Below are 23,439 nucleotides of genomic sequence, written 5' to 3' on the forward strand. Positions count from 1 at the left end.
CACCACCCATCAAAACTAAAGGAAGTTGTTTAGAGTTTATAGGAGGAAGTGAATTATTAATAATTCACGTGTGTGTATATGTGTGTATAGTTTAAGTATTTATATATACACACACACACATTTTCAAAGGTGTAATTTTCTACAATTCATATTTATAGCATACTATCAATTTAACCTCAGTTTATTAATTTTATGCAAACAGTGCATAACTTACACTGCCTAGTCAGTAAGCTTTTTTCCTTCCCTCCGCTAATAACCAAACCTCTTTTATTGATAAATACAGTGACCTTTAAGAAGTCCATTGTTACACATCAATAAGAATCCTACGACCTCATCTCAGTGATGGCTTACTAAATACAGTTTCAAGATATAATTTTTATACAAAGAGACATTCAACGCTTCGAGTATCACACTGCTACTGCTTTCAAGAGTCAACCTAGATCAATTTGACATGGAATGTATTTTTCAAAAATGTTATCAGTCATCAGGGAAAGGGCTACTTATATTGTTTTGTAATTGACTTTATGCACATCAGAGAAAGTGAAAATAATCAAATGTATTCACTAAATGATTATCGGCCTCACTTAAATCAATAGCGACCCTGGGCATTTCCACTTGGGGTCCAAGAATATTCTGTCTGCAGGGTAATCACTCCCGCTGTCCTTCTGCATCTGTGGACTCAGGAAATAACAATGTGGAGGCAGATAAGGAGTGAGGCGAAGAAATTCTTCTAGGTAAGTAGTCCTTGGAAATGACCTCATGAGAAGGCAGAATTTCTAGGAACTCCCTTGGCCATATTCCAGAGGGGTCCTAGAGCTGGAGAAGGTGTCCTGTGGTGAGGATGGATACAGACCCATCCTGTGCAAAGGCTGTTCTTTAGAACCAGGCATGTCTGAGAAAGCAGCAGTAGTGGCTGAGCTCTGGAATCACCAGAGTACTGTATGACTTGTAGTAATCGCCTGAAATGTCACAGATCCATTCCATGTTGTTGACTTGTATGGTTTAAATTACTTCTTTTAGTAAGAGAAACATCTGATGTGCAAGACATATCAAATCTCCAAAGGGTAAATTTTCCCTCACCACAGTAATTACCATAGATATATTTAACATAGAGTAAGAGAATGGAGAATGTGACACTTATGTGTCAACTTGGCTGGGTCACGGTGCCCAGATGGTCAAACATTATCCTGGATGCCTCTGGTAAAGGTGTTTCTTGGATAAAGGCTAACATTTAGATCAGTAGACTTGGAATAAAGCAGGTTACTTTTTCTTTTTTGTCTTCTGTTTTTTTCTTGGAGTATAAAAGGTCCGTCTAGTCAAGGCTATGGTTTTTCCAGTGGTCATGTATGGATGTGAGAGTTGGACTGTGAAGAAAGCTGATCGCTGAAGAATCGATGCTTTTGAACTGTGCTGTTGGAGAAGACTCTTGAGAGTCCCTTGGACTGCAAGGAGATCCAACCAGTCCATTCTAAAGGAGATCAATCCTGGGTGTTCATTGGAAGGACTCATGCTAAAGCTGAAACTGCAATACTTTGGCCACCTCATGAGACGAGTTGACTCACTGGAAAAGACTCTGATGCTGGGAGGGATTGGGGGCGGGAGGAGAAGGGACGACAGAGAATGAGATGGCTGGATGGCATCACCGACTCGATGGACATGAGTTTGAGTGTACTCCGGGAGTTGGTGACGGACAGGGAGGCCTGGCGTGCTGTGATTCGTGGGGTCGCAAAGAGTCGGACACGACTGAGCGACTGAACTGAACTGATAATTGCTTTACAATGTTGTGTTAGTTTCTGCTATATAACAATGTAAATCAGCTATAAGTTTACATATATATCCCCTCCCACCATTCCCCATCTCAACCATCTAGGTCTTCACAGAGCACCAAGCTGAGCTCCTTGTACTATATATACAGCAGCTTCCCACTAGCTATCTATTTCACATGTGGTAATATATATATGGGGCTTCCCTGGTGGCTCAGAGGTTAAAGCGTCTGCCTCCAATGCTGGAGACCCGGGTTCGATCCCTGGGTCGGGAAGATCCCCTGGAGAAGGAAACGGTAACCCACTCCAGTATTCTTGCCTGGAGAATCCCGTGGACGGAGAAGCCTGGTAGGCTACAGTCCACGGGGTCGCAAAGAGTCGGACACGACTGAGCGACGGAACGGAACGGAATATATATATATATGTCAATGCTGCTCTCAGTTCATCTCACCCTCTCAAAGCAGATTACTTTCTATAATGTGGGTGGGCCTTATCCAATCAGTTGAAGATCTTAATGGCAAAGAGACTAACTTCTCCCCAAGCAAGAAGGATTTCCAGCAGCAGCCAGGCTTTGGCTCAAACTGCAGCTCTTCCCTGGTCTCCAGTCTGCCACCTAGCCTGTAGATTTTGACTTATTAAGCCTCCACAGTCACATGATCCAATTCCTCAAAATCTCTGTGTGTATGTATATGTATGAGTGAGTGATAGTCACTCAGTCGTGTCCAACCCTTTGCGACGTCATGGATTGTAGCCCACCTGTCCTCTGTCCATGGGATTCTCTCCAGGCAAGAATACTGGAGTGGTTTGCCATTCCCTCCTCCAGGGGATCTTCCCAACCCAGGGATCGAACCTAGGTCTCCTGCATTGCAGGCAGATTCTTTACTGACTGAGCCACCAGGGCCACCTCTACTAATGACATTTTGGTGCCAGCTACAGTCACTTCTTGTCTGGATGACACACAGCTGCCCGCCTCTGCCCTGGCTCTCTTACAGCCCGTTCTCAGCAAATCAGCTAGAGTGACCCTGAAGCTCACAGCCAGGCTGACTTCCCATCCCACACAAGTAAGAGCCAAAGGGATCAGCTCAGTGCCCCTCACACCAGCATCCTGTTATCTCACCTCAAAGCCTGTCGCTCTTTCCTCTGTTCACTCGCCCCAGTCACACTGGTCTCCTTGCTCTGCAGATGCCCCAGGGCCTATCTCAGGGCCTTTGCACATGATTGCCCCACTACTCCTTTTCCACAAGGCCCCCTCAGGGGTTTTCTCCACCATGGCCTCAGGGAGGCCTTCAGTGACCACCCTGGGGAAAACTGAAGTTGTGTGTCCTTACCTCTCCCAGTCACTGTTCCAGCTTCACTTTTCTTCATGGAATGTCTCACCATTGAATGTATTATGTAATTTATCTAGTGCAATTTAGTTAGTTATGTCTTCACCCCACTCCCTTACTCTATGAAAGGGGGTCTGCTTTTGATCTCTGTTGAAACGCTGAGTGTCCAGAACATAACAGGTGCTCAATAAATATCAGGAAACCAATCCAGAAATACCATTACAAGAAAGTGATATTCTTCAAATACCATAAGAATCTGCTAACCAGAGCTAAAGTGGGATCTTCTGAAGGACGACATGACACCAAGGAGGAAGAGGGGTAAGGTTCCTGCTTTTGACTGCAAGAACGTACAATGCCGTTTCACTTTTCAAACAAGGTACCAAATAGAGCTGTATGAAACTGCTGACATTCTGATACTTTTGACCTACCAAAAAAAAAAAAAACACAGCAATTTCACGTGCTTCAACCTAATGTACATATCACTTTGAAAAGATATAAATTAAAAATTTTGGTGTGGGAAATACAAAACTCTGAAAACAGAGGAAAGAATTCATAGAGTTGACTATGTAAAAATTAAAATGTCTATATGATGTTAAACTTGACAATTAAAAAAAAAAGGTAAAATGCAACCAAAGGACCAGAAGAAAATGCTCACAGCAGAGACAGGGCTAATGTGCATGATATGGAAAGGGCTCATAACATTAACAGGAGACTGATAAAGAACCCGATAGAAAAAAAAAAAAAAAGGTAGAGACATGATTATTCAACAGAATTTTTTAAGCTAGTAAAACGTCACACTATTGCATTGTCACTATATTTAAAGTGAAAGTGAAAACTGTTAGTCGCTCAGTCATGTCCAACTATTTGTGACCCCATGGACTGTAGCCCACTAGGCTCCTCTGTCCATGGGATTCTCCAGGCAAGAATACTGGAGTGGGTAGCCATTCCCTTCTCCAGGGGATCTTCCTGACCCAGGGATAGAACCTGGGTCTCCTACACAGTCAGATTCTTTATATTTAAACGTGTTTATCAAATAATATTTATACCAAAAAACAGCTTTGCCATAAATGTTAGCATTCTGCTTATGAGACTGCTTTTAAAAATGTATAAAAATCTGTAGCATTTTGAGGGTTTGGTTCTTGGTGGGAGCCAAAATAGTATTCCACAACACAGTCCATTTGGTTAGTCTATTTATAACAAAGTAACTCTTTAATACTACTAAAATTAACCAGAGAAGTACCATCAAACTTGTGTATCCAGCAAAAAGACACAATTTCCACTCAGTAGTCATTCATTGAAGGGCTTCCTTAAAAGAAAAAACTTTTATCAGAAACACTTTTAATTTCTATATCTTACTATGTCATATCCTTTATTTAAACACAAAGTTGTCTTACTGTACACTTCTCTTCTCAGATACCTGACCCCACCTGTAGCTACATGAACCTCTAGGTGCCTCGAATCTGTGGCTCTCTTGCTGCTATTGTATCAGAACAAGCATTTAGACCAGAAAGAAGAAAGATGTCATGACGCACATCTACAAAAACATGTCGACCTTGCTCTCCTGTTGGCCAGTCAGGTATGGAAAGGAAAATTAATCTCCACAACCAGGGGTTGAATGGAGTTGAGAGTTAGGGTCTGTAATCAGGGCTTGCAAAATCCAAAAGCCAACAGAAGCTAGACGGGCAGAAAAATCTTAAATTGCATTCTGTCAACACTAACACGATTTGTACAGTATTCACTCCTCGAAGAACTAGGTGGTCCCATTTTCCCTTAACTGCTCTTTGGCTACTTTTATTTCCCCATGTGTGGGAACTGGGACATAAAGAAAGACTTCACTGTTATATAGCACAAGTATCAACGCGACTGTCAGAAGAGTGTTGCAGGATCCCGTCTCCGGGCTGGCCACAGCACGGCGAGGCTGTGCTGAACTGGAGAGCTTGTGTTCATTTAAGGGGCCACTTGTAACTCAGCCTCAGCTAATTCTTAACATTGGAAAATGAAGGCCTAGTTTGGTCAAATCTGTTTTGTCAAAGGAGCCAGGAAACATGAAATTTCTCATGTTTGTGGGTCTAACAAAAGTGAATCTTTTGCCTAAACACAGCCTGACAACTGTTGAATCCCTTGATACAAGTTATTAAATGACTCATGATATTCCCCTTTCACCTGGATTGTGCCCTATTTTTTCCATAATTGGAGGGAGGGGGGAGGTTTGCAAAGCGGGCCTTCCCAGGTTGTGCTAGTGGTAAAGAACCCACCTGCCAATGCAGGAGACATGAGAGACATGGGTTCGATCCCTGGGTTGAGAAGATCCCCTGAAGAGGGGCGTGGCACCCACTCCATATTCCTGCCTGGAGAATCCCATGGATAGAGGAGCCTGGCGGGCTATGGCCCATAGAGTCACAAAGAGTCGGACACAACTGACGCAACTGGAACAACCACAGAGTGGCCTCTTGGAAGGACTAAGCCCTCTGCACTTTCTAAAGAATGTTTTCCTGGGACCTGTGGTATCTGCAGGCTTCACTTGATCTAAGTGATAAAGATCCTGTGGTCTTAATTCCACCCAATCTCATCTGCTTTGGGATTTTGATCAAGGAACTACCTTCTATATCAGAACTTAATCCTTTACCATCAATCCTTTATCTCTGCCTATAGATATGAACCAATTATCCTCTCCCACTAAACAACTACTATCCCCAACTACACAAACCACCTTGACCTCAGCTGACCTCTCCCTTCACTGTCCACCCTCACTTGCAAGGCTTTGGCTTCCAGGAAAGTCATTTCTCAGGCGTCAGCAGTGATTCCGAGATGCAGTGGCATTTTATCAGAACTCATGCCTTTTGAGCTCTTGAAAGCAAACCATTGTGCTAATCACCTTTGCTTTTGAGTTTCAAGCCATATCTACTAGATACTAACTTTATAAAACCCTATATTCTATCAGAGAGATATAGAATAAAACTTGTATTTCATTCTTTGGATAAAATTTTATACAAAGAATTACGTGAGTCCAAAAACCAGGTAAAATGCTAATAAAATGTAAGTTACTTGGCCTGCCATTGAAGAGCTCACATCATCAAGCACTGCGGTAAATTTTCAGTGCTGCCACCTACCTGTCACGCTGTGCTCTGCAACAGTCACCTCTGCCCATATTCCTGCCCTCACCCCCTGGCACTAACTGTGATTCCGCCGAAACCACGGAGCCTGTTCCAGTGTCACCTCTCATGGGACTGAGTCCCTCACTGCCCCAGCCTCAGATGATCATCACATCCTCTGAATTACCATATTTTATGTGAAGTGAAAGTGTTAGTCACTCAGTCGTGTCTGACTCTTTGTGACCCCATAGACTTGTAGCCCACTAGGCTCCTCTGTTCACACAGGCAAGAATACTGGAAAGGTTTGTCAGTCCCTTCTCCAGGGGCTCTTCCCCACCCAGGGATGAAACCCGGGTCACCTGCATGGTAGGCAGATTCTTTACCATCTGAGCCACCAGGGAAGCCAACATTCATCCAATAATGCTTTATGCCACCGTTCTTCAGTTCAGTTCAGTCATGTCTGACTCTGTGACCCCATGGACTGCAGCACGCCAGGCTTCCCTGTCCATGCCCAACTCCCGTAGCTTACTCAAACTCATGCCCATCAGGTCAGTGATGCCATCCAACGTCTCATTTACTGAGCATGGCCCTGCCCATCAGAACAAGACCCTGTTTTCCCCCCAGTCAGTCTCTCCCATCAGGAAGCCTCCATAAGCGTCTTATCCTTATCCATCAGAGGGTAGATAGAATGAAAACCACAATCACAGAAAATTAATCAAACTGATCACATGGACCACACCCTTGTCTAACTCAATGAAACTATGAGCCAAGCCGTGGGGGGCCACCCAAGATGGACAGGTCATGGTGGAGAGTTCTGACAAAATGTGGTCCACTGGAGAAGAGAATGGAAAATCACTTCAGTATTCTTGCCTTGAGAACCGCATGCACAGTATGCCAAGTTCTTCACTGGATAGATATACACAGACCAAGGATAGGTGCCCCTCTTTCTAGTTTGGAGACAGGCAGAAGTTTGCAGTGACGGCTTCTCCCTGTCCCCCAAATTCCAGGGCAGTCCACTCCCAACCCCTGACAGGCTCTGGCATGGCCACAAGACTTGTTCTGGCTAATGGGCCATCAACGGATGTGATATAAGCAGAGGCTTCATCGCACTTACATACCACAGATGGTTCTCTCTGCAGCTCTGCAGAGCCCCAAGACCTCTACATGGGTAGCTTACTGGAGGGTGAAAAACCATGTGGAATAGAAACCAGTTTGCCCAACTGAGCACTCCTGCCCCCCAGACCAGGCAGACCCCAGCCAAACAACCAGCCTGCAGCCATCTGCCAGGCTGACACAGACCAGAACTGCCCAGCTGACCACAGAAATCAGGAGATTAATCAATGCTTCTGGTTTGAAGCCATTAAGGCTTCTAAGATTGTAAGAGAGGATCGATTAATATACAGAGTGTCTGGCACATTGTATTGTTCTGAATTGAGTGAAGAATTGAGGAAATTTTAACCTCTTTCTGATCATTTCTGTTAAAGTGGATAAAATACCACCAATCTCGCCATATAAGAAATAAGATTAAAAAAAAATATTTTAAAGGGAGGTAAGATGGCATCACCAACTCGATGGACGTGAGTTTGAGTGAACTCCGGGAGGTGGTGATGTGCAGGGAGGCCTGGCGTGCTGTGATTCATGGGGTCACAAAGAGCTGGACACAACTCAGTGGCTGAACTGAACTGAAGATATATATTAAATAACAAAACAGTATCTGGCACCGTTCTTCAATAATCAAGAGATATTATCATCATGTACATAAATATTGCTAAATACTAATCTGAAAATAAGGAGGTTGAAAGATTTCTCTCTTAAACAGTTTCCATACCACTATCCCTCACTACTGCAAGTGAAGAATTTGTCAATGTTCCAACACACAGCAGAGTGAGGAAAGGTCTGAACTGAGATGAAGATAATTCTGAAGGCTTTAACGATCTCTGGATAGCCTGACTTTTGTTTATAACATCCCTTGGCATCTCCAAACTGGAAAAGTTTCCATCCAAAACAGAGGAGCAAGTTAATCATAAACTTTAATTGTACAGGGAGCTGATCAATGGGTATTTTGAGGGGGGTTATGGGAATAATAAGTCATCAGAAAATGGAACCAAAGTTATTTAGGAAGATGCAAGTTATTTAGAAGTTCTGAATAATTTACAGCTAGCTAGATAATTTAGAGAAATACAGATATAACTAATTCAGTAAACTTACTTAGCACAAATAGATGCTTTGTCATCCTCTATCAAAAAATTACCATGGTTTTCAAAAACAGAGCATCTGGGAAGCTTCCGGAATAATAAACCAAAGCACATTTTGAATTCCTTTGTGTCCAACCAATTGAGCCAGTTTAAAGGTTCATGCTACCCCCGAAGGATACCAGAGCATGCTAATGTATATATGCTAATTTAAGACAAAACAGTATAATGGCTTTGAAGAAAGCAACAGAAAGAAAGAACTCCTCTTCCATGACTAATTGCTCACCTAGATAGGTTCCACTGCTGATACCACCATATTCAGCATCTTCTGGATGGAGTGTAAGAGCAGACAGAACAAAAGCCAAGAAACAAAGCAGAACAGTTAGAAGCCCAGCCACAGATGCAAAAAAATAAATCACTTCAAACAATCATAAAGCACAGCAAAGAACAGCCCTCACAATGTTACTCTTAAACATAAAACATTTTGTTTTATATTTAAGTTTACAGTAACATTTTGAAACATCATGCAATTCTTTTTTCACGCTTCTTCGGAAGTGCCTTAATTGCAGTTCCAAGAACATTTTAACAGACTTGTCTGATACATTTATATTTTGTCAATCAAGAAAATTATACCACTTGATCCCCAAAGTAAATCTATTTTTGTAAATCAGGCTCTTTGAGAATATGTAAAATATAGCACTTATTTTGGCTCACTGGAGTAGACAGAAAGGTTAAAATGAAGACACAGCCCTTCTGTTGATTAAAAAAAAAATGAACAGATGAAACCATTTTAAAATAAACAATATGCTATTCATTATTTCCAAGAATTAAACAAATACTGGGTTATGCATATCTTAAATGTTTAAGTAGTGGGGTCCTAATTATTTTAGGCTTCTCATCTTTACACAAATATACTTCTAAAACTAATAGCACAGACTGTGCAGAAATCAAATAGTTAAGCAGACGCTCCCCACATCCTTAGGTAATAATAAGTCTGTCTGTAGATATGAATAGCACTGTTTTCTTCATTTATCTTTATTTGAGACTACTACAGATAAATGTACTAATTAGAATACTGTGTATATTGCTGCTTTATGAAGCAAAAAAAAAAAAAAAAAAAGTGTACATTTCTTTCTAAAATAAAGTCCAACCATGACTGCGGGTATAATAATGTCAAGATGAAAGTTAGGATGTACAATGATCTTTTAAATATAAACTACTTGCTTTGGTCAATTTAATCCTCTACATATTTCACTAAACAAAATTACTAGACTATGCAGGGAAACTTGTATACATGTACCTTTAATTTCCTCTGAGAAGCACAAAAAAAGAAAAAGAGGAAATGATTAAATGTGCAGAAAATGCAATTAAAGTAGGAAGATACTGCACCCAAGGGACAAAAAAAAAATCCACCTACCACTCTCAACTGTCTCCTCATCTTAGAAAAGCCAAAGGGAAAAAACAAATGTATTTTAAATATTTCAAAATAATTAGTCAATGAATAGAATAGAATCTGAAAAACTACATTTTAGACTACACTGTAGTTATGGTCTAAAAAGAATGTATACACTTAAGCAGTGAAAACACAAAAGCCTTCATATAGTTTATTAAATACCCAAAAGGGAAAATAACCAGAAAAAACCATCAGCATTTCTTAAATACACCTTCTATAAGGGGATTATATTAATTTTCATGGCACAGTTCTATTTCTAAACTATTTAGAACTGAGGATATTTCATGATGAAAATAGTAAAAGGAAGTAAACATTTTAGAAGCAACAAATTTTGCCCTCAAAGTGTCTATATATCCTGTAAATGTAACAATATCCTTACAACTGTCGTCAACTTATTATATATACAAAATGAGTCAGACAGAACCCTTTATTTTTATTCTATATTACATGATGAAAAGTATTTTAAGAAGTAATCTGAAATAATTCTTAAATTACTAATAAGAAGGCATTATGAGTTAGATTTGACCTAGGAGACTCCTCTTCAGTTAATGGAGGAGAGAGAACTGGATACTTAACAGAAGAACATTGTAACTACAAGTCAAGGCAGGAGATGTTTTGCTGCCTGGCCTTACTGAGTGAACAGGACCAATCAGAATAGCTCTCTACTCGCTTCTCTCTTCACAGGACAGCACAGAAGTCAAAGAAAACACTTAGAAGAAAGTGTGCACATCTTATTTTTACTTTTCAAATACCCATGGGTCTTCAAACTGCGTTAGCTTTATTGGGACAGTCATTTGCTAAGATGACAAGCAAATTATTACTATTAAGGTTTATAGTATGAGTCACTCAAGTTGTGAGTTTATTTATCCTCATTTCTTAGCAGCTCTGAAATGCCACATGCATCTAAAATAAATGATTAGAAAACAAACAGTGAAGTGATGTGACACAGGATAGCCAAGCCCAACATCTAAGTAGAAATAAAAACAGGTCATGTTAAAGACTGATCAACCTGTGATCTCAGACATTTCTACTGTAAAGCACAATAGATTGTTAAGCAGAGTGTACTTTTGTGATAATACACAATAAGATAGACTGAATACTGCACTCTTGATTAAAGACTCCACATCACATAAATCAGGTGATAAAAAGCCATGTCTGTCTCTCGCAAACACACACAAATTAAAACGCCAAAGTCCATCCACATAAAAATAAAATCTGTAACTTAAAATATATGCAGCATATGTACATTTCATATTCTAATGCTGCTGCTGCTGCTAAGTCACTTCAGTCGTGTCCGACTCTGTGTGACACCATAGTCGGAAGCCCACCAGGCTCCCCAGTCCCTGGGATTCTCCAGGCAAGAACACTGGAGTGGGTTGCCATTTCCTTCTCCAATGTGTGAAAGTGAAAAGTGAAAGTGAAGTCACTCATTCATGTCCGACCCTTAGTGACCCCACGGACTGCAGCCTACCAGGCTCTTCCATCCATGGGATTTTCTAGGCAATAGTACTGGAGTGGCTTGCCATTGCCTTCTCCGTCATATTCTAATAAGAGGTCCTAAATATGCTGCATAAATTCTCAAAAGAACATTTCCTCCTTGCAATTCTAAAGTAGGAAGAGATGGTATTTTTAGCGTGACACAACATACACGTAAATATCCAATAGCAAGTATCATGCTTAATAGAACCCAGTAGAAAAAGCAAAGAGGAAAAATATATAAAAGGTGGATCTCAGAAGAGAGCTGGGGTAAGCTGCAGGACTCTTGCTTCAGTTAAGCACTGCTGAATGCACATCAAACGCATAAAGTTACATAATTCTCCAACAACCCTATGAGGCTGGAAGTATTATGCCCATTTTACAGATGGGAAATCAGAGTCAGAGACGGATAAGGCACTCATAAGTGGCACAGCTGGGATGTGGACCCACGCAGTCCAGTTCCAGAGTCTGAGTTTTGAATTACCATGCAATCACACCAACAGTCACTTTTTAATACCTGGAGCTTCGAACTAGGAAACGTAAGTCAAGGGAAAGGTCCCTGGAAATAATAGATTTTTGTCAAGTTTCCTGACTACCTGCCTCGACCCTCCACTGCTCCAGCCTCCTGCCTGCCCAGAATCCTCAGCCTCATAAGTGTTTCCCTGCCAGGGGAGCCAGGGAAGGGCCTTCTCCTCTCCCAGCCACAGCAATAGTCCACACTACATCACTGAGCACCGACATGCAGGATGCAACAATTATAAAAAGCACAGAGGAGAGACAGACCAAGGTCACAATGAGAGAGAGCAATGTTGTCCTCAGAGGAAAGAAAAGCACTGCATCCCAGGCGGGATGGACTTGTTGCTGGAGGTTACCAGAGTGGGACCAATCAGATGCTGCTGACAAGTGGAGAAACTGTGTCTGTACTGGTGAGATATTCTCTGGGGCAGAGTTAGGCCCCACTCTAGAAACTGCTTTCTCAGAACACTCACCCCTCACTGCAATGCAGTGATCCATGACCACAGACCAGACCTCTAACCACTGGTCAACTCTCTTACCTGTATGAACCAGGGTCCCAGGATGAAAGGCAGAAGACAGTATGGCTGAGAATCTCTCATGTGGAAAATCTAAACACATACACCCTGACAGTCTTATCTTTATGTATGTAAGGAGATCACAGTTTATTGAGATGAAAACTAGGCAACAACAAGAGAGGTCTTTGCCTCAACCATCTCATGATCAGATGTGCAATTTACAACTTAATTCATCTACACCTCTTTCTACACAAACTGATCTTTGCTATCTCCCAAAAGGTGTCAGGGCAAAAATGTATGTCCCATATTTTTAAAACCTCGTATGTTTCTCTTACACACAATCCCACTAATATTCAGAAAATGTGTGACAAAGTATTAGACACACAAACTTAATTTAAGAACATAATCTATTTGTTAATTTCTGAATTAAATGTATGTGTGAAAACAGTAAATAAACATTATCTAAGATGCCGGGAAGAAGGAGCTTACTCAACTTGGAAAGTACTGTTAAAACAACCTGTAGAGTAATGATGTATACATATATACCTTATTCTCAGATGTTTGGCCTTCCAGAACACTGGTACCATGTGAATGAACTCACTCTTTTCCTCAGTGTTTAAATTGTATTGCCAGTAGACTGTGATCTTCAGTTCACAAAATACGTCTTTGAATGAAGCTGGTAACACTCTATTTAAATGGACACCCTTTGACTGCAGTTAAACGTTTTCTTTTTCACCCACATGATAACAATCAAAATTGGTTAAAACAAATTCTAAAATATTTTGTGTCTCTACATTCTAATTTTTAAAAAGTCAGTAAGTTGTACAATTTTGGTTTTTTTGTCACTGGAATTCTATTAGAGCTATTTTGTAAAAGAAAATATTTTCACTAATATTCAATCATCATTATTAGAAATATTCAGGTATTTATACATTGATAAGTAAAAACAGGAAAATAAGCATTGTAAATAAATATCATACTTGAACATTCTGCAGTAAAATAGGCTCCATGAATAAGAGCCTTTTCTGAATCCCACACAGACTCGATTTAAATATAAATTACATTCAATTAAAGTTAAAGTTTATGCTACTAAGAAGTTAATTCCTAACTTATATACTTATGTTTCAATAGAAAGGGAACAAACAGTATTTCAAGTAATCAAAGAAATTCATATTTCTTTTTAGAAGTTAGGTGACATCATATGGCTTTACATACGCAACTAAACTATAAAAATCAGCTTTGACAGAAGAAACATAGTTCCTTTAAATTATACTGACACAAGTATCACAAGCTGCCAAGCTGTCTGTCAGGATATCTATCCCTCTGTACCACATGAGACATAAAATGTGCTCGTTCTCAGCCCCAAACACCCTGTGTCCTTCTGGTAACTATCTAAACCCTCAACACAGCAAAGAACACCTGTCAGCCTTCCAGCTCTGTTCTTCTGTCTGTATTATTAACATTCATTATGTGGCAGCCTAACATTAGATGAAGCAGGGAAGGCAAGCAGACAAAATTCTATATAAACTTCTTTGTTGGAAAGACCTACTGTACAGCACAGGGAACTCCGTTCAATGTTATGTGGCAGCCTGGATGGGAGGGAGTTTGGGGGAGAATGGACATGTAGTATATGGATGGCTGAATCCCTTTGCTGTCCGCCTGAAACTATCACAACATTGTTAATCAGCTACACTCCAATATAAAATAAAAAGTTAAAAAATTTTCTTTGTTGGATAAGAGGAGGAGGAGGAAGTGGAAGAGGAGGAGATGAGTTGCTCCATCAAGCTTCTAAGATTCAGGAATGTTTTAGTTTTAAGAGTTCATGTTTTAAAGAATGTGTAAGAAGCAAATTATTTTGTTTGAGGAGCCCATTTTTCTGGATATGTATTAGATATACATGGATTCTTAAGAAGAGCAACTATAACTAAGCATCAAGGCTGAATACCACACACACTCAGAATTTTGCATATAAGGATGGCAGTTGTAAAGCCCGAGGAAGTCTTCTGATTTTATTCAGAATAAAACTGATATACTTTATTCTGGGTCTAATGGAGCCAGGAACTAGAGTTCTAGCACAAACACAAAGGCAGAGATAACACAGCCCTGGGATGCTCCAACCCTTCTTGACTTCAACATTCACACTAACTGAACCCCTATAGTACCAGGGCCATTACCCACAAACTTTTCCTCCATGCAGACTTCAGTTATAAAGTCTACTCTTTATTTAACATAAAGAGTAAAACACTAGTAATGCAAAAGCAATCACTTTGTGAAAAAGTTAACTGGCTAATTTGACATTTTTAGATTAGTCATTTTTCTAAATTCCATGTCTTAATCATTATCTTCCTAGGTTTTAAGTGCCCTTGTGAAATTTAGTGAAGAAAATTTTTATAAACATGAGTTTTTTCCATAAATTTATAAACACCAAGGTGGATTATTCTTCTTTTAGAAATTTTATACTAAATCAGAAACTTTAAAACTTTAAAAATATGTTATTCAATGTATTTAAATAGAATGATTATAAAATATATATTGTAGATTTTTTTCAGTAAAATGAAACACGAAAATAAAAGACTTTATATTAACTTTCTGCTTTTGTTCATAGTATTATTCTACAATTCAGCAAAGGGCATGAAAACATGAATGTCCTACTCCAACAATCTAAGTACCAAAAGTTGAAGTCCAGGAAGTGTTGAGTCAGACGGCTTTTATGAGATTCGGTTACATTAAAAAAAAAATCATTTTCAAATACACAGGCTACAAAACAAAGTGCTTTTAAATGCTTTTAAAAATGTTCAGATCCAGTGCAATGATTTTTGCATAACTTTTGAGTTCAGGGGTTTATGAGACAACGTTCAAACAAATTTCAAATGGAATTTCAATTCTTTAAGAATAAAGACATTGGCTTTCTATTTAATTTTCACAGAAATATAATGCTTCTCAGAACAAGGCTGTATTTACTATATGCTAGTGATTTACTTCAGCTAATATTGACCAGGTTTATTTTTATTTAAAAATAAGGAACACCTAAATATGAGAACAATGCATCTCTCAGTGAATCAAAATCTAGGTTAAAAAAGAAAGAAGAAGAAAAGAAAAAAAGGGTGAAAGGACCTCCACATTCCATACAGACAAGTCCTCGGGCTGAGATACTAGAATATTAACATATAAAAGAAATTATGTACATTCAAAGACAAAAAGTCTCCATTATAATTAGTGCTTCTACACACACACCCACACACACCCCCTCACATTCACAAACATTTATACTGAAACCAGTGGGGAGAGCTATTAAAAAGACAACCTCTCTGCTCTGTACAGTTCTTTAAAAAAAAAAAAATACATCTATCAAAAATTTTACATAAGCGAACATTTATAATTATAACCAATTGTACATTTCTACATTGTCTAAAACTCAAGCCAATTTGAGTATGCATTCAGATTTGAGTAGAATCACATCTACTTCATTTTCAGGTTAAACACATTTTGGCCCACATATATAAGAAGTGTGCAGGCTCTCAAACTCAGAAGTCCCTCAGAGAGCAAGTCGGGTAGGGGCCTCAAAGCTCCTTTCCTCTGGATGTGCTCCCAGTGAAAATTCATCACATTTAACAACGCAACACTCTGGTTAAACTTGAAGCCCTCAGTGTCACAGTCCATGTGGCTGTCAACGATAAGGGTTTCTTCCTTCTGCCCAGACTGAACAGAGCAAGAACAAGCAGGCTTTTGCATCAGTGCTCTGCTTGAAGCCTGCTGGTGAGATTTATACTCGACTGCAGTTTGGCTCCCTTCTAACGTGATTCCTGGGCTCTATGCTCCTACTAACTGACAGAAATAACAGGAGATGTGAAAAACGCAGCGATACCAAAAACAGATGTTGGTGTATAATTCCAGGACCGTTTATTTGCTCATTTCACCTTTTAATGTACAATTTCTATGCTGAAAACAAAGGGCTTTTTTTAAACTCTTAAAATACCTAGAACCATGAAACAAAGAAGATAAAGTAGGACATTTAAAAGATAAGCTGGGGACTTATAGGAAGTGGGAGATGGGAAGTCAAGAGAGGCTGAGAGAAGGGTAGGTTGAAAGAAAAACCACACTATCTCTTCCAGCAATCCTACATCCTTGTTTTCCTTACTCTTATTTTCTTTTAATCTAGTCTGGTAATAACTCTGAACAGACAGGGTGAAGGTCAGAGCTACTATGATATCAAAACAAACAAGGAACAAAATAGAACAAGAACAACTGTTTTAGGCACAATTGCTTTTGTGCCCAAGAAAATGATGGATTTTTTTTCCCCTCTCTAATCTTTACCAAGAATTATCTTAACCAAACCTCTTAGCTTTAGAGAAATAAGAGATGCATTTTAGGTTACAATATAAAATATCTAAATTCAGAAAACAAAAAGAGTAGCATCTTTTTTTTTCCTTAAAGAGTGAGTCATGGGTTTATTATAAACAACCCCAAAGACACCTTTCTTCAAAAGATTCACTTTGCCATTCCCACTATGAATTTCTTACTTGTTGGTTCTTATGAAAAGATGATCCAAAAGTTACCACACATAATAGGACCTCTTATTCTACCACAAACACCTGCGATAATAGTCAAAAATAAACAGCAAGGTTTAGGTTTTCTACATTCTTATTAACAAACTTACATGATTTCCTACTGGAAACTTTCAGGGGCTGGACTAATATTTCTGGTCGTCTCAGAGCCAGTCTCCTGGGGAAAAGAAGGTCAATATGCCTATCAATTTTCAGGACAGATCCAAGACTAATATAACACCAAAATACTAAAAATCTTAAGAAAAAATGGAAAGTTGGAGGAAAAAAATGAATGCAATGCAATCTACTCAAATTAAGAAATAAATCCTCTAACTTCCAAATTTTTATAAATTCTCCCAACTCTGAAATCACTTTTTTTTCTTCTAGCTTTCACATCAATGCAGTTTCAGATATTAATGTGCTATTTTCCATTTGCTTCATAACAAAAAGTGAATATGACCTGAGACTGTCATGTTATTTTTGGTCATTATTCATGCTTCATTAGACAAAACAGAAATCCAAACCTGAGGGATAAAGGCTTCGAAGGCGAGGTTTCAGGGCTTATTTTATCACAACTATGCTGAAATGGTATTTTGCAGGGAACAAAAGGTCAGCTGCAGACAGGCCATGGTTCTGCGCCAGGAACTCACCTTTCCTGGAAATGCTTAGAAGGAATCAGTCCTGCTCTGGGGTTGGCATCTCCTTCATGCTTTGCTTGCCACCACGTTGCATCATCTTGGCTCATAATCTGAAGAATATCTCCCTTTTTGAAAGAAAGCCCGGCTTCCTTACATGGAATTGCTTTATCCTCATTAGGGTCATAGTCAAAGAGGGCTTTGATAAACATCTAGAAGAGAGTTCCATTTACGATGAATAAATATAAAGAGTAAATGTGAAATGGCCAGTATTCTTCTAACTCTGATTTATTTAAAAACCAGAATATTAAGGTCAACTTGCTGAGACAAAGAAGATATGTATTGAGTGGAAAAACATTAGTTCCTCCTGGGGAGAAAGAAAAGGATTTTTAAGGAATGATTACCTTGCCTTCCTTCGATGGTGTCTCTTCTTTGATGCTGGGTATAATCTTAAACGTTATTGCACCCTGAGACTGAGCCTGTTATCAGAGGAAAGAAAGTGTTATAAGAAAACCTCGGGAACCAAAGAGAAAGGAACTAAAATAGGTAGAAAATGAAATGATTCTGAAAATTTACAAGCTTGGGGTTTTCTACTCTTAGATAAAACAAACCAAGGAAACTATTTTTGTAGAAATTCCTGTAATGCGAGAAAGTGCTAAAGTTTGTCAAATAAGTTAAAAAACATTAACCACTAAATCCACTTTTACCTCCTGTGCACTTTAAAAACGCCAGTGAATATATTACCATCCATGTTACTTCAAAATAGAAATAGAGAATATGCACAGTGCCTTACACAGACAGGATTAAATGCAAAGAACAGACGGGGTGTGAGGCTCAGACCTTCACATCCAAGGATCTCATTTTCAGGGACAAAATACCTACAACTGTCAGTAATGTGGTTATAAATACATGACTCAATCAGTTGCACGGTTCATCAGAAAAATAATGAAGAACACTCACCTCTATAGATTCTGGTTAGTAAGTAAAGTACCAAATGATGTAGATTAATTAAAAGATGAAAAGATTATCTAATTTAGTGAAAACAAGCGACAATACCCACAATTCTTAGGTGACTACCTCACACAACAGTAGGTGACAAGGACCCACTGTCTAACACAGGGAACTCTGCTCAATATTCTGTAATAACCTATATCAGAAAAGAATCTAAAAAAGAATATGTGTGTTACTGAATCACTTTGCTGTACACCTGAAACTAGCATGACATTGTAAATCAACTATACTCAGGAAAAAAAAATTTTTAAGAGTAGGTCTTCCTTTAACACACTCTTATACCATTCTTTCTCTTCTTTTAGCATTTGTCATAACCAGATCTATATAATTACTTATACAATTATTTCTTAATGTCTGTTGAAGAAATCGCTTCCAAGTTTTACTGATCAAACTAGTTATGTTTCGAGTGAACATGAAAGGTACTGAAAGTGTTAGTCACTCAGTCATGTCCAACTCTTCGTGACCCCAGGCTCCTCTGTCTATGGAACTCCTGAAGCAAGAGTACTGGAGAGAGTTGCCATTCCCTTCTCCAGGGGATTGAACCTGGGTCTCCTGCATTGCAGGTGGATTCTGTACCTTCTGAATCATCAGGGAAGCCCTAATGTTTGTTCAGTTCAGTTCAGCCGCTCAGTCATGTCCGACTCTTTGCGACCCCATGAATCACAGCACGCCAGGCCTCCCTGTCCATCACCAACTCCTGGAGTTCACTCAAACTCATGTCCATTGAGTCGGTGATGCCATCCAGCCATCTCATTCTCTGTCGTTCACGTCTCCTCCTACCCCCAATCCCTCCCAGCATCAGACTCTTTTCCAGTGAGTCAACTCGTCACATGAGGTGGCCAAAGTATTGGAGTTTCAGCTTTAGCATCAGTCCTTCCAATGAACACCCAGGACTGATCTCCTTTAGAATGGACTGGTTGGATCTCCTTGCAGTCCAAGGGACTCTCAAGAGTCTTCTCCAGCACCACAGTTCAAAAGCATCAATTCTTCGGCGATCAGCTTTCTTCACAGTCCAACTCTCATATCCATACATGACCACAGGAAAAACCATAGCCTTGACTAGACGGACCTTGGTTGGCAAAGTAATGTCTCTGCTTTTTAATATGCTATCTAGGTTGGTCATAACTTTCCTTCTAAGGAGTAAGCGTCTTTTAATTTCATGGCTGCAATCGGCATCCGCAGTGATTTTGGATCCCCCAAAAATAAAGTCTGACACTGTTTCCACTGTTTCCCCATCTATTTCCCATGAAGTGATGGGACCAGATGCCGTGATCTTTGTTTTCTGAATGTTGAGCTTCAAGCCACCCTTTTCACTTTCCTTTCAGTTTCATCAAGAAAGTGTTTGTTACCCCCACTAAATTGTAAGCTCTGTGAAAGCTCTAAATATCTGGTACATGTTTAAGAGGAATGAAGGATGGAAGAAAAGAAGAAAAGGTGGAGACAGGAAGGGAGGAGAGAAGGAGAAGAGTGGACCTCTCTGAGGCTCACCATCAGCAAGTGCTGTGACCAGGACACCATTTGGTTAAAAAGGCCCAACTGGTACTGTCAATTTCCATGATGTGAATACTCACACCATAGCCAATTTTAATGTATCAGCATAAAGTCACTGAAAGCCAAGATGGGAAAAGTTGCATAGAGTTAGCCTTTTTTTACTTTTTCACATTTTTATTAGAGTATAGATGACTTACAACATTGTTAGTTTCCGCTGTACGGCAAAGTGAATCAGTTATACATATACCTAGTCTTTTTTTAGATTATTTTCCCATATAGGTCATTACAGAGTACTGAGTAGAGTTCCCTTTGCTCTACAGTAGGCCCTTATTAATTATCTACTTTATACATAGCAGTGTGTATATATGTCAGTCTCAACCCCCCCAGTTTATCCCTCCCCCATCACCCCCTGGGAACCATAAATTTGTTTTTCACATCTGTGACTCTGTTTCTGTTTTGTAAATAAGTTCATTTTTTTAGAGCATAGAATCAGTTTTTGTCAACATATGGAAGCAACTCTAGTGCAGCATAGACACTCACGTAAAATGGGAGTTTAACAGCATAAATATCATAATTTCATAAAGGAGCGATTTCAAAATGATAATATTGTTGCTATTGCTTATCATAAAAGTAACTCACTAATCTTACTAAGAATATTGAAAGAAAATAGAAAGAAAGCAAGTTTTCTCAATAATCCCTTCCCATTCTTCTAGTTTGTGCATGTGTTTTAATTTATGTAAAGCCCTTACAACAGTATCACTAAGGGCTCAATCAGTGTAAGCAATCACTAGTACTGTTATTACTAAATCATAAGGTCTATTAGCCAGTGTGAACACTTCACAATAATCCATCAGTTGGATGAACAATTATTCAATCAGTGCAACCTTCTTAATAGTTTCTAGATATTTTTAAACTATCTTGTTTATACATATTTGCCAAATTATTTCCTTAGGGTTAATTTGCAACAGTTGAATTTCTTGTAAATACTTTTGTGTTTATGAGTGTGTATGTGTGTGAGACCATGCTGCATGGCATGTGGGATCTTTGTTTCCTGACATGAATTGAACCTATGCTCCCTGCAGTGGAAGTGCAGTCTTAATCACTGAACTGTCAGGGAAGTCAATAGCTGAATTTCTTATTAAAGAGTACACAAATTTAGAGTGGACAGTTTCAGATAGCCATCTCAAAAGATCCTATTAGTTTATCCTACCAACAAAAGCATATAAACATTATTTCCTTATAATCTGGCTAACTCTAGGCATTATCAAGCTTTTAAATAACTACCAGTCCAATATTTTTCAGACATCATGTTTTTGGTCATTTTTTTCTGTACATATGCTTTGCTGTTCTATAACTGCTTTTTTCTTAATGATTGTTAAGAATTCTCATATACATTAAAATATGAGCCTTCAATCATATAAATTGAAAATATTTTGCCTATAACCTCATTTGTCTTTTAAATTTTATGTACAGCATCTTTTCCTGTAGAAACAGTTTTCAGTTCTAGTCATTACATCTATTTGAATTTCACATCAAGGTTAGAAATTCTTTCTTGGCCTTTTGGCTAAGATCAAGTGTAGTATGGGGGCTTCTCAGGTGGCACAGTAGTAAAAAAAAAACAACAAAACAAAAGTAGTAAAGAATCTGCCTGCCAGTGCAGGAAACACAAGATGCAGGTTCATTCCCTGGGTTGGGAAGATTCCCCTGGAGTAGATGGCAACCTGCTCCAGTATTCTTGCCTGAAAAATTCCATGGACAGAGGAGCCTGGTGGGCTATAGTACATGGGGTCACAGAGTCAGACATGATGGAGCACAATGATTTTTTTAAAAACTTAATTTGGGGGAATTTAGTTTTGTGTGAGTTGTACAATAAGGACTATTTTTCTAACTGAATAATCAATTAATCCAATACCATTTATGAAACAATCTCACTGCTTTCACACTCATTTAAAATGCTATCTTAATCATTTACTAAATTTTCATATATACTGAGGTCTGTTTTGAGATACCAAGACTCTTGACAGGTTAATAATATGTTTTATACGTTACAGGGACAATCTCTGTTTATTTTGTCCTTATAAATAAACAAATGAATTTGAGAATTTATATTGCCAAGGCCTATAGTAGTTTCATTCCATTTTAGACATAAGACATCTAAGTTAGTTTCACTACTTTATATACCTGGAAGATATAGGCCCCAGAGATAAATGCATCACTAGCAATGTGTATTAAAGACCTAATTTGGGATGGGCCCTGTCAAACTCCTGACCTACAGGAGCTCACTGAATCTTTGAACGCTCCAGTGAGAGATTTACCACTTCTTATTCTCATTTTGTAGATGAATACAGGGAAGCAATAAAAAGATGAAGGTATTTTCCAAGGACATACAGGGATTAAGTTAATAGAGTCAGGAATCCAAATCCTGGATTGCCGAATCCAAATCCTGTGTTCATTACCAGGTCTGAAACACAGCGATTCAATTTCATTTTCACAGCAATTTTAAAATAAATTTTCAGCTTACCAAGATCTGGATTATTTCCTCAGGCCTTTTATCCTCGACTGGTATCCCATTCACTTCCCTAAGTTCATCACCAACATGAATAAGACCTAAGAAAAAGCAAATTCAGAAAACCAGCAGCATTACCTACAAAAGAAGCCATGGTTTGTGACTGTGTCCATACTGAACACACCGTGTGGTCCCCTAATGCCTGGGAGGGCAACATACCTCATGCCTCTCAGGTTTCAGAGGCTGAGCCCCCAGAGAACGACTCCAAGACCACAACCTCACAACACTGCCAAAGGAACAGCAGCAGCATCTCAGTCTTTTTCTAAAAATGCACATTACTTTCATCTTCAAAATAGTATTTTTAAAGGCTGCATGCTTTTAGTAGTACTTTTGAAATCAGAAACATTGAAATAAGTCTTATAACCTTGGAAGTCCATATAAGTGAAGACCGTAAAGCAAGATGAGATTTATCATTTATTTAAATAGGTTCATTTGATGCTGGAGAAGACTCTTGAGAGTTCCCTGGACAACAAGGAGGTCAAGCTAGTTAATCCTAAAGAAAATCAACCCTGAATGTTCATTAGAAGGACCGATGCTGAAGCTGAAGTTCCAATACTTTGGCCAACTGATGCGAAGAGATGACTCACTGGAAGAGACCCTGACATTGGGAAAGATTGAGGCAAGAGGAGAAGGGGGCAACAGAGGATGAGATAGTTGGATGGCATCACTGACTCAATGGACATCAGTCTGAACAAGCTCCAGGAATTGGTGATGGACAGGGAAGCTTGGCTGCTCTAGTTCATGCGGTCGCAAATAATCAAGACACAACTTAGCAACTGAACAATAACCACATTTGAACATAGAGAAAAATGCCTTATTACTGTTTTGCTGTACTATCTAAATCCTGCTATCCTCTCAGT

The 23,439-nt window shown here is 39.1% G+C and overlaps 1 protein-coding gene across 1 annotated transcript in view; it reads right to left on the reverse strand.

The window, feature by feature from the left end:
* MPP7 (MAGUK p55 scaffold protein 7) overlaps window positions 1-23,439 on the reverse strand; it is a 231,850-nt gene that overhangs the window by 45,534 nt on the left and 162,877 nt on the right. Inside the window, exons 8-11 of the mRNA XM_055430192.2 lie at window positions 22,535-22,620; window positions 17,916-17,990; window positions 17,527-17,723; window positions 16,990-17,054 (exon numbers count right to left, since the gene is read on the reverse strand). Coding sequence (XP_055286167.2) covers window positions 16,990-17,054; window positions 17,527-17,723; window positions 17,916-17,990; window positions 22,535-22,620 — 423 coding nt within the window. The remainder of the gene's footprint in view (window positions 1-16,989; window positions 17,055-17,526; window positions 17,724-17,915; window positions 17,991-22,534; window positions 22,621-23,439) is intronic.

This window comes from Moschus berezovskii, chromosome 15, assembly GCF_049115385.1.
Source record: "Moschus berezovskii isolate FMDL1 chromosome 15, NW_MosBer_1.0, whole genome shotgun sequence".
NCBI lineage: Eukaryota > Metazoa > Chordata > Mammalia > Artiodactyla > Moschidae > Moschus > Moschus berezovskii.